The 12,973-nt window shown below is 37.9% G+C and overlaps 1 protein-coding gene across 3 annotated transcripts in view; it reads right to left on the bottom strand.

Annotated features, from left to right (window-relative positions):
• DHRSX (dehydrogenase/reductase X-linked) overlaps nt 1–12,973 on the bottom strand; it is a 176,890-nt gene that overhangs the window by 16,453 nt on the left and 147,464 nt on the right. For all 3 annotated transcript variants that reach the window (XM_077343330.1, XM_077343329.1, XM_077343331.1), the window contains exon 6: nt 9,782–9,989. In XM_077343330.1, the coding sequence (XP_077199445.1) occupies nt 9,782–9,989 (208 nt within the window). The remainder of the gene's footprint in view (nt 1–9,781; nt 9,990–12,973) is intronic.

Genomic DNA, 12,973 nt, shown 5'->3' with positions numbered 1-12,973 from the left:
ATGTGTTTAAAGCAGCAGGCTACAGATTACTTACCACAAGGACCTGCACCAAAAGAACTGTTTGGCTAAGGATCACCAGAGAAGCCTCAGGGTGATATAACGCCTAATAAAATCCGTAGCATGCTACCCCAAGATTTCATTGGTTTTTATATGATCCTACTGAAGATTTCACAGATGGAATTTAAAAAAAAATGTACAGGGCAATTATAATAACAGGAAACACAAGTAAACAGAGGTTAGAAATATATAGTTATTTGTTATGGCTTGGGTTTTAATTTCAGAGAAATAAATCAGAAGCATTTTTCATTTGCCTAAGTTTAAAAATGACTTTTTCTGGTCTATGGGTTAAATAACTGATGGTCAAGTACTGAAAAAGACATGTTGTTAATCAGAGTAGTATGGTGATATGCAATAATTTTGTCTCTCTGCTTAAAAAATATTCATTAAGAAATGTTGTCTCTTCAATCTTGATATAAGATCCAATGTCAATGTAATACCTCCTAACAGTGAAAGTATTCTCCAGATAGAGGTTAAAACACACTTCAGTTTTGTTAAGTCACTTGTGGTACACTAAATACTAGAGGTGCTTAAGCTTACTATAGGAGGCAAGAATGCTGTATCTTTCCAAATATCTAATACAACAGTATATTAGAGCTTTGAAATGACATAGTTGGTATTTCACCCATATTTATAACCCGCAATTCAATAATGCTGTGCTCCTGGAGCAAATACAGTCAGCCAATTTATTACAGGAGAAATTTGATCTCATAAATGTCCTGCACATTTTGTCTGGGGTTTTGTAATATTTTAGAATTCACCCCAGTTACCAACTCATTCTGTTGCTACAGAGTGGATATGCTAATTCTATATATCTCTCCATATACTACTGAAGCATTATGTCTCTTTATTTACAGAAGAGTTGGATGGAACAGTAAAATAAGTCTGCCCTGAGCATAAAGTAAATAAGAAGTAGATTTTCAAAACTGATATTTAAATCTTTCACAAACAAATATTTAACATTGTAAACTCTCAAAAATGAAGCAAAGGCATAAAAGAGGAGCTATTCTTTAAAATAATACTCTATTCAGTGAATTCTATAGCTCAAGGCAATAACATTCCCAGATAATCTAATTAGCAATGCATTGCTAACATAATGCTATCAAATCACATGTGGAAGACTTATCACTTGATAAAGGCCTTTATCAGACATTATAATGTGTGGCAGAAAAGTTATATAACATTTACAGCAATACATCTGTAGAAAACTTTACGAAGTGGTGTCTGCATTAAAAGTTTTTCACTGAAATCCTATTTTAGGTTATTTAAATATATTAATTCTACATATTTCTTTTTCAGTGCTGTAAGTAGTAACTAGAATTACTGACTGTCCTTTCTTTAAAGAATAACATAGGTTGCTGAACCAACCAATTTATAATCTAAATTCTGACCAAAGAAGTTAATGTGGGAAAGGAAGATACAAGGTTAATAAAACTGAGGCCAGGTAGGGGAGAGGTCAGGGTAACAATGAGTGTGAAAAAATGTAATTATATATATATTATAAGATTGTCTATCTTATTCTCACTGGAGACAAGTGAAAGATATGGTAAAAGATACAATATCTTAATAAGATATGATAAAAGTGAAACACACCAAAGGAAGTCATTAAAGAACAAACTGTTCTTCTTAATCAGAAATTTCCAACCCAAAATAAGCAAACTGGAGATTAATAAACTGTAATTTTATTGTTTTATTTGTGAACCGCCACAAGACAATACTCTCAAGAGAGACGGTAGATAAATTAAAATATAAATAAATAAAATAATAAAGTGAAAAAAGTGTAGAATAATGGATGGAAAACACCTATATGCTGCTGCGGTTACTGCACTACAGCTTACAAACAGAAAAGTGCTGAGTACATTTCCTTTTCCCATCACACTCAGGATTTTGGGAAGACTTTGTTTGGAACAATGCTGCTAACTGCAACCTTCATCTACTTTGTATTGTTTGTTGTCTGAAAATTTAGATTCCTCCCCACCCCCTCCCTTATTTGTGTGTTCTATTCTGTTATAAGAGGTTTATAATTTGGTTGATAGAGATTTACTGCTTCTTACTGTCTTTTCTTAGTTTTTGTTGTAAAGATGTTTTAAATGTGATTTATTTTTCTATGTATATTTCTATTACTTTCACTATTGAAATATGGTGAGTTCTAACATATAATATACTATTTTTATATTTTAATTGATTTATACTGTGAACCACCCACAGCACTGAGCTGTGGGGTAGAACAGAAGATTACATAATAAATAATTTTAAAAACACATTTATCTATAGGAAGAATCCTGTGCTACTTGAAAAATTACATGCCATACTGTCCTTATGTTTATTTGAAAGAAAGTTATAAAGATATGGAAATCTTACCACTCACTTTTAATCTGCTCTCTCAGGATCAAACTAAACATGATGGACAGTCATGTCATATGTCTTACTTGTTTGTTTTTTGCCATATTTGTAAACAGGATGGTGGAGTCTATTTTTTTTATAAAAACAGTTCGTTGTTAAGAGGAGAAGTCAACACCACTTGCCCTCTGTTTTGTCTGAATTATAAGGAAGTAGAAGAACAACAATCGCCACCACATATGGAGCTGGTTAGGATGGGCAGAAGAGACCAAAGGACTCCACAGGTATAAGATCAGAAAGAGTCTCTCTTCGTATGCATTTTGCTTCTGAAAGAGTCATCAGATACAGTGAACTGAATCTATGTATACTGTTTAAATAAATTTGATTTGTGTTCATACAAGTTAATCACCAATCACCATCATCCTTATTCACTGATAACACTGACCATAACGATTAAGGAAGGGTGACTAGAGTATCCCCAACTCTTTTTCAATGAAATAATATATTCTCCCTCTACAGCCTACATTTTCTATGGTGGGGACAGGCATGTGAATAATATACATGACCTACCTCATAACGTCTAGCTTGCCCCTTCATGAAAAGGCTATTGGCTTGTTTCATTTCTAGGACTAGGATTATTGTTAAGGAACCCTTAGAAAGACTGGGGAGAGGAGGAGGAGAGAGAGGAGGAGGTGGTAGAATTAAAGTTAGTCAGTTGCTTCCTGAGTTGAAAGTGTATTTACTGGGGAATCATTTAACGGATTCTTCTCTACAGCTTGCATTGTACTGACAATGACAAATAGTAGGTAGAAATGAAAGCGTTTTGTAACCTGCCAAAATTCTCAAAGCTTTGTCATTCTTCAGTGTAACCGATGCAGGTATGCCAAAATTTATTCTTTGTATGTGCTGAGTAAAAATTTAGAACAGTCTCTGCAAGGAATATCAGGTTGATGGCTTAAATCATACAGGAATTACAGCCTACAAAAATTCAACATCATCAAAGAAGTGACTGCTGCTTAAAGAACATTCCTTGTCCAGCCTTGCAGTTAAATCTCTTGAGGAGCGTCGCACAAGGCTACTACCATCAATGCTGCTTCCAAATGGTAGTAAAAGGGGAACAGAAGCGTTAGGAGTTATCTAAGAGATTGAGATGTAAAACCATTGGCAGGAGTACTGGGAAACACACTTGAATAAGGTCCAAAAAAATTATGTCCTGTTTTGTAGAAAAACACTGGAGTGGGGCAAAAGCTGTGGAACAAGCAACCAAAGGGACTTGAAAGACAACAAAATTCACATACTAACTGAAACAGTTTGTCAGAAACTTGGGTCAGAGAAAAGAATGGAACATGTAGGCAACTAAACTGCAAGACAGTGAATTCATAATAGTGCCCCAAATCTAGATATTCTAGCTATAATTTGTTGGGAGGGAGGGGCTGTCAAATTGCAGCTATACTCCTTGTCGTTCTCTGATCCAAATATTGACAGGATATTCAATATTCTATCTTAGCTTCTGGGATCTGACAAAATTGGGTCATCATAGAGAATTGAACACTGCATGTCTTCAGACTGTTAATTCCATTGTATCATACAGATAAGCATGCACTAATGTCATCTACTTTATTCTTACCATACCTCTCTCTTTCTTAAAGGAGAGATACAAATTTAGCAGCAATTTACTGGAACATATCTTAGAGACTCAATAAGATATGAATTTCAGGGAATGATCACAGACATGCCATCCAAAGTAGGAGGGAAAGCCCATAGGATGTTGGCAGTACCTGGAAGGGGAATAAGATATCACTGAAGTGCTTCCAGATTCAGGGCTATGAGTCCTCTATCCTAGTCCAGTACCCTGCTTATTTCTTGACAGTGGAGATATGTCTTCACTTTAATTTAATTTTTAAACATGTTGTTGTTGTTGTTAGGTGCGAAGTTGGGTCCAACCCATCATGACCCCATGAACAATGATCCTCCAGGCCTTTCAACATGTGTTGCTCAGCAATTCTATAGGATGTTAATGAAAATCCATGTCTATCTGTCAAGGAGTTCAGACCTGAATCCCATGGGTTTCCAGAACAGGTGTGTACAAGGAAAACGTCTTATTTGTTTATTTAATAAATTATCCTCCCACATGACTCAGGGTGGTAAACATATAATACAAAAAATACTAAAAATTATTATCATTAAAAATATCAATATTATGCCTATTATTAAAAGATTTAAAACGTAATTCACAGTTGTCCAGTCCTTAAATCATGCAACAGAAAAACACACACTAGATTAACGATATCTAGTTAACCATCTTCTTGATAACCATTTTCAAGTATTTAAAAGGCTGCCATATATAGAATGGAGCAGAATTATTATTATTATTATTGAATTTATTTCCCGCCACTCCCTTGCGGCTCGTGGCGGGTTACAACAGTATAAAAACCCCATAAATACATTAAAACCAATTAACATGTCAATAGTTAATGACTACCTGGCAAGAGCGGCTAATCAACTACCCATTCCCCCCCTAGCAAGTGGAGAGGGGATACTGATGGTACTCGTGTCTAATCCCAATCCTCAGGTCCTGGGGGGGCGTAGATGTTAAGCCTGGTCTCAACCGTAAACCTGGCGGAAGAGCTCCGTCTTGCAGGCCCTGCGGAACGATGGAAGGTCCCGCAGGGGCCGCAGCTCTCCCGGGAGCTCATTTGTTCTCTCTTGCCCCGGAGGGACAGACTAGAATGAATGGGACGAAATTAATTCAAAAGAAATTCCGTCTAAACATCAGGAAGAAGTTCCTGACCGTCAGAGCGGGTTCTCAGTGGAACAGGCTTCCTCGGGAGGTGGTAGGTTCTCCATCTTTGGAACTTTTTAAACAGAGTCTAGATAGCTATCTGACGGAGAGGCTGATTCTGTGAAGGCTCAAGGGGGTAGAAGGTTATAGTAGATGAGCGATTGGGATGTGAGTGTCCTGCATAGTGCAGGGGTTGGACTAGATGACCCATGAGGTACCTTCCAACTCTGTTATTCTATGATTCTATGATCTGTTTTAGATGGCACAATCTTACAGTTTAGACGGACTTTAGTTCATCAGAATCCCAGCTAGTCTCTCTTTCCCAGTTCTTAGCCCAGTTATAATTTTTGCCTAAGTGGGATCAAGTGATAGTGACAAACCAATCAGAATATGTCCTTACTAGACCCCTCTGGAAGATTATCTCATCACTCCTGTGGCTCACAGGTTCTCATGATGAAATTGTTATCCCGTTCCTTACTTTGGCCTTGCAGATAAAAAGAGCTGTTTAAACCAACAGGCCCAATTAGTAACACCTGCAAGATGGAATGAACCTGTTACTATATACATTAACCTTTAGGAGGCATCTGAGGTGCTTTGCCTCACACTACAGATTTGCTGTAAATTAAGCTGTCAGTTTCTAAAACTTGCTGCCCTACCATTATGTGGAATATTTTCTCAAGTTGCAAATTTAATTGCTATGCATACCAGATCAGAAGCATATTTGAAAGAATCACAGGGATCAATATGATGAGGATATCCTAGCCGTACTTTGCATAATGTCTTGTTAATGTGGCAAGTTTTTGTATGATCCACCACTGTAAATACTGGTATTCGCCAATCCACGCTAGAAGAAGAGTTGGTTCTTTTCTCTACCCAAAGGAGTCTCAAAGTGACTTACATTCGCCTTCCCTTTCCTCTCCCCACAACAGACACACTGTGAGGTAAGTGAGGCTGAGAGAGCCCTGATATTATTGCTCAGTCAGAACAACTTTATCAGTGCTGTGGCGAGCCCAAGGTCACCCAGATGGCTGAATGTGGGGGAGTGCAGAATCAAACCCAGATTAGAAGTCCGCACTCCGAACCACTACACCAAATTGGTTCTCTACATCAAGATTCATTAATCTTCAGATCCTGCATGTTTCCCCCCTGAGCAAGAAGGCTCAACCAAAATCTATTATGCTTTGCGTTCACTTGGCCCAATTCTATGAACCTGGGTTATAACGAATCAGTCAAATAGCAATCTAAACTCACACATCATGAAGGTTTAACGGAGGGGCAGAGCATCTGCTTGGTATGCAGAAGGTCCCAGGTTCAATCCCCAACATGTCCAATTAAAAACAACAACAACAACCAGGCAGTAGTTGATGCTGTCAGAAATTATCTTAGCCTCACCTACCTCACAGTGTGCTGTTGTGGGGAGAGGAAGGGAAGGTAATTGTGAGCCATTTTGAGACTCCTTTGGGTAGAGAAAAGCAGCATATAAAAACGATCTGTTCTTCTTCATAGCAGCCTTAACACAGAGAGCTGACCCCTGCTGACAGTGGTGAAGAGTAGCTGAGGGGCTGGATTGAAAGCATTTAGCAGTAAACAACTCACTAAATCTAACAATAAAGTGGCTGGCCAAATGCCAACAAAAAGAAGAAGCAACACAGAGACAGTAGGGAACTTATACTCAAGGAATGTTCCAGGCTTACATATGATTTTGTAAAACAGCCGAAAAAGAAAATAAAGATAACCTGACACAAACTGAGTATGCCCCCAGAAGCACAGAATGTTGAGAGCAGTTAAAATTCGGCTCGGGGGTGGGGAGGGGGAGGGAAGAAGGAAGTAGTATGCTCAACCCACTGAGACAGCTACAGAATCTTGGAGTGAAAATTTCCAAAGGGTTTTCCTTTCATAGCCTCAGGCTTCCCACTATATTCAAATATTATTTTACTCGTGAGCCAGCTCAAGAGATTTCTGAAGAGGTGGTATATACAACCTTCCCCATAATAAAAGTGATAGACCCTTGTAGCTACCTATAGACAAGGTGAGAGCTTTCCATACTTGTGGGACTCCTAAAAATGCAGGAAAAAATATGACTTTGTGAATTAAAATGAACTGTCTGGGACGGACTGCTATTTTAAGGAGAAAGGGAAAAAAGGGAGGGAGGATAGGAGCTACCACTGTGACAGCTTTTAGTACTTGGTTCACTCCTTTGATAAGGCCAGTTGTCTACTCTGACGCACAGGTGAAGCAGAAGGCACCAGAAGCTGGCAAAACAATTATGCATTCAATCTCCTGTTGCAATAGCTCTGCGGAAAGTACCAGATTCAACTTGGATATTCCAAAAGAAAATTAATGTTAGTAGGGGAGGCAAAATGAAAAAGGAAGAAGAAAAAACCTCTGAAATCAAACCACAGAACAAAAGACACAATCCCTTAAATAATAAAAATGGATTATTTTAAAAAGTATACTGAGGATTTGTTTTCCTTTTTACATTTATCACTATAAATTAATTTTGTTAACTAATAAACAAGCTGGAGAACAAAAGCTGTGCTTTAAAGAGCAGTATCAAGCATGATTTTACAACATTCATAATATCCAGCACATGTGGATCCAGTCAACATAACATGAGTTGCCAACTTTATCCAGTCTGGAGGCACTTTTGAAATTCTGAGAATGTGGGTGTCACCACATTCAAGATCCTTTAAATTTAATCCCAAGAGTCAGGAAATAAGGAAGTGTCAAGAAATACATTGGCAGTACCATTGTGCTCACATTTTTAAACCAATTTTTTTTTTAAATCATAAGTTCCGAAAACATTCTTCGTAAGAACATCTGGTTTAAAGGTAAAAGGACTAAGAATGCTAACACACGTCATTTCATTTTATTAGCAGCAGTTGTTACCACATGTGTTATATTCTTAAGAAAAGGTGAAGGGGCCAGTGCAAACAATAATAAAACATATGGCAGACAGAGTATGCTTAACTTCCCTGTTCACCTAAAGTATCTGTCCTACTTCACATGCTAACAGGTACTGCAGTAGCTCAACCTTCCCACAAGTAACGAAAGTAAATTTCATACACTTAATTGATTCCCAGATTTAATCCAGGAAGTCAATATATATAGCCTATGCTCACTGGACAGACTTGAACAAATCTGAATACTATTTACTGTTTCAGGCTGTAAATATTCTTTATTTAGATCTTCCTGAACTTTCCAGACTCACAGTATTGATATTGGTCTGTCTGTCTCTCTGCACCCCAAAATACAAACAGTTGCTAGTAAGAGCTGGCCAAAGCCCATACCCCAGGAGGGACAAAACCGCAACCACTCCACTCCAACCACAGTCTGTGAACCTCTACCATCCTTTCTAGATTGCTGCTCATCTCTAGATTATAATGATCAGCTCTGCAGGCAAAAATGGCTACTTTGGAGGCCAGACTCTGAGGCATTGTACGATTTTGAGGCCATCCTCCAAACCTCCAGGAATATCTTCAAACCAGGGATAGCCAACCTCCAGGTGATGTCTCCAGATTGCCCCTGGGTGGGTGGGCCCTGTCAGAACTTTGGCCCAATGATTGGGCCTCCTGACTAGCTTCGTGCCTCCCAACTGCCAGGAACTCTGGCCTGTCTTGGTGAGGGCCCAATTGGAAGGCGCTTTGCGCCTTCAGATTGGACCTCACCTGACTGGCTAGAACTCTTGTCTGTCCTGGTGGACCGGCCCCACCCACTCTCCGCCCACTTAGCCCTTAACCAAATATGTATACCACTCTTTGATAGGTTTAAAGATATCATCTTGCCAGATGTTTACCAGGCAAAGCGTCAATCTGGGCTACTAAGTCAGACATATTCAAGAAAGACTTCTAGTCATTTCCCTCCACTTTAAAGAGGTAGAAAATCTTCATAGACATCAGACTGACAAACTGATATTTATCATAACTCTAAAATATAAAAAAATAATGGAAGAATAAGAAATGGAGCAGCAATACAGGGTATGGACAAGTAAACAAAATTTCTCTATGCTGACAAGCTTTGGCACAGCCAAAGTCTTTACATTCATCCCAGATAAACTGTTCAGGAGCTGGATACTGCTGGCCATGGTATCACCACTTCCCCCACAAAGCATCTTTAGTCACCTACGCTGAACAATGATCTCTGTACAAAAGCAGATATTCCAGAATCTTTGCAGCTATGCAAGAACTTCTGGGATACACTTAGTGTTGCAACGTATGGTAGCTAGATGGGTCACCGTTTTGATCTGTCCAAGGAAGGATGCCCCGAAGGGACTTTGCTCTGAATAACAGCTGGCCAAGCAGCATCTAAATGATGTGTCATATGCAGCATTTAGACGGAGTAATGCCAAACAGGTTAACAGCAATGGGCAAGCATCACCTCTGACTGGCGAGAATTAGGATGGAACCAGATGGCAATCATCTGTGGCCTGTGGGGATCTAGTTGGCTGAGGCAGAAGTGCTTCTGTTTTAAGTCTGTTGCTAGCACTGGTAAATCACAACAAATAGACAAAAAGTCTGTAAAGCACTGGGGATGCTAGGCAGTATCAAACCATGCGCAGAATTCATCATCACAAAGCAAAACAATTACAATAATCCCAAATACCTTAAGAAGGAGCCAGCCTGTCATCCACTTCACCAGTTTTGTTGGCCAACTGATATGCCGATACAAGTTGGTATTCACTACTCCTGGATCTACAACATTAACGGTCACATGGCTCCTTTCCACTGTCAGGAGATGATGCAGCCAATAGCTGAACAATACAAGGGCGAGTTTGCTTTGAGCATAGGCTCCGTGAGGTGAATACAAGCAACTATATGGAAGCGGGAGAAAAGAGAGGAAAATGTTTTAGATAAAATGTTTAGTTGCATACATTGAACAGAGGAGGGCAGAAACAAAGCAACATTTCTACTGGGTTTCCAGAATAGGCTTAACACACTGGTTGATGATTCTGGTAGACTCACTGAGAGGCTTATGGAAAAAATTTTGGATAATTCTGCCTGTTACCATAAACTGCTATTTAAATACTATCACTGGTCAACATTACTACGACTGCCACATACTTGGAGGGTGAGAATATGAAGTTCAGAATATTGTATTCCATTGGGATCAAATTAGATATAATTCCAGATAAATTCTGAATTGCATCAATAACAGCTGATATGATTATAGGAAATGTTGGTAACCAATCCTGGCATATATATATTTTAGAAAATCATCATGTTAAATAAAATTCTTGGATAAAAATGGGGAAAGTGATTGTGTATGCTAACTTAACAGAAGAAAACAAAAGACAGATATCCCTTTTTAGATACTATCAGATCAAAAATCATATAAACTCCTTAATTAAAAAGAAACAGCTGATAAGACCTCTCAATGAGTTTGAAACAACATTAATATCACATAAAGTCTCTACAGGGAAGATTTATTCTATCCTTCTACAAAATATTTTGAGGAGTTCAAATAACTTTCAGATTAGATGGAATAAAAAATAGGGAATGTTCTAAATGAACAAAAATAGAACTTGATTTTTTCTAAGGGTTTAAACTTTACTATAATTTTAATATTCAAAGAAAACCTGCTAAAATGATATATGTGGCATCTTTCACCCAACAGATTACAACAAATTTATATATAAAAAGAGGAAGAAAGCAGTTGTACTGTGATGAAGAAAGAGCTGACTTATTCCACATGTGGTGGGAAAGTCCTAGAGCCGTTTTATATTGGGACAAAGTTGTTCAATTTATGTGAAATAATCTTAAAGTAAAGATACTAATGAACTCAGAAAACATTTTATTGAATTATTTTCCAGAATTTTATTGAATTGTATTTCCAGAAATACAATCAGAGCAACTCTCTATTATACTTCATATGCTAACATTAGCATAATAATAATTAGCATAATAACCTGGCATGTAATAACATTAATGAGACTTTCTTATTAAATTAACATATAATCAGAACAATAAAGATATGGGAAAGTTAGATGAAATGTGGAACCAGGTATTTTCGAGAATAAGGGGTATACTTGAGAAGATAAGATCTAGAATGTGTGGTTGCAGAGGGAAGTTCCAGAATGGGTGAATGCAGAGGGAAGTTCATAAGTAATGTGTGGATTGTTGAGAGGTCATCATCATGGAGGGTTGATTGTTATTACTATTGCTGAAATAGTCTCTTTTTAAATGCTTACTGAATGTACATTTTGATGGAGTGGGGATGTGGCGCATATTTTAGAAAGTATGGTGTGTGTGTGTGTGTGTGGGGGGGGGGCATTTTTCCTGGACTTTGGGTGCTGGCTGTTTATCTCCTCCTGATATGTATGTATGAATTTTGATATGTATGTTTAAATTCTAAAATAATATCATACTCCTCATTCAGTTCAGAAACCTCATTTAGACTTTATATGTGTTATATAGACAGTCCCAGCTCCAGATTTCTCACAAAACAGCACGGCAACAACTATCAGCTTTGCTTTAAAAAGAATTTTCGATTTGTATAACATGGAGAAAGCAACCATAAGAAATGACATGCTTTTTCACACCCTCTAGGGTAATTAAATTTAAGTGAAAAGTTATGTGACTTTTTCTTGGCGATTTATTGCTAAGATTTATTGGAATTTCCATTCATAGTAGAATTTACCTTGTCAGAAAGTAATGTACTTAGGAATTCAGAATTCACTACAAAAGTGGGAAGCTAGGTAAGTTCAATATCATGCTTCTGCTTATTTTTCCACATACATTTAATATATTTTTTTAGCATTGAGTATACACTTAATCATTAAGGTACAACACTATGCTATAAAACAAGATTGCTGAATGCAGACTCAATTACAGGGTCACTGTAATCACTTAAACACCAGCAGGAATTTTATAACTACTTCAATGAAGAATACCAACATATTTCATAAATGTTCAAAAAATGTATAACCATACTAAAACATACATATAAATGACTACCACTGATAAAGAAAGGGGGTGGGGGAATCAGGTTCTCAATCTCTCTTTGGATGTAAGATTATAAATCCAAAGCATATAAAATTTTAGAGGTAAGCCATACAGTCACTTGCCTTTTGCCTCCATTTTTATATGGATCTACTTTTCTCTTTCTGTTTTATCAGTGACATGTGACTCTTAGGTTGCATCCAGAAAAGTGCTTCCCATAAGCTGACTGATTTAGTACCAAATAGCTGATGGCTGGGAGAGCAGAAATGGGGAACATGATGCTGTTTTAATAACACAATGCACTGCTGGAACAGCATTTTAAAAAAGTTTTTTCCTGCCAGCAGGCAATGTAAAGAAGGATTTAGATGGTTCCTGGAGATCTGATCTCATGAGTACCCAACTCCTAAAAGCAGGAAGATCATGAAAAACACACATAACAATTATGTTTATTCATCTGGGATATTTATATGCCATTTCTTCAGAGCCCTGCTTGAAGAGGGCGTTAAAACAATAAAAGAATATTAAAAACAAGCCTTTAAAAGCAAATCATGGAGCAGCATAAACATGATCCATAAAACAGAGCCATATCATTAAAAAGCTAGTAAAATAAAACCCCTAATTAACAGCTTGAGTAAACAATGTGTTTTGGCCTGGTAATGGAAAGGAGATGTAGGTGGCAGACAAGCCGCTAGAAAGAAAGCATTCCAGGCCAATGCCTTGTTTCTAGTTGCTACCTGCTTCACTTCTGAAGACAGAAACACAACGATCAGTCCGTGCATGCGCGTTTGCGCTGGGGCTGCTGCACGTGCGCAGGCCCCCGGGCCGCCCTCTCCCCCCACTACGCCGCAGCGGTCCG

This window comes from Paroedura picta, chromosome 6 (assembly GCF_049243985.1).
Source record: "Paroedura picta isolate Pp20150507F chromosome 6, Ppicta_v3.0, whole genome shotgun sequence".
Taxonomy (NCBI): domain Eukaryota; kingdom Metazoa; phylum Chordata; class Lepidosauria; order Squamata; family Gekkonidae; genus Paroedura; species Paroedura picta.
Note: the sequence above shows the minus strand (reverse complement) of the source record. Positions and strands in the feature narration are given on the sequence as shown.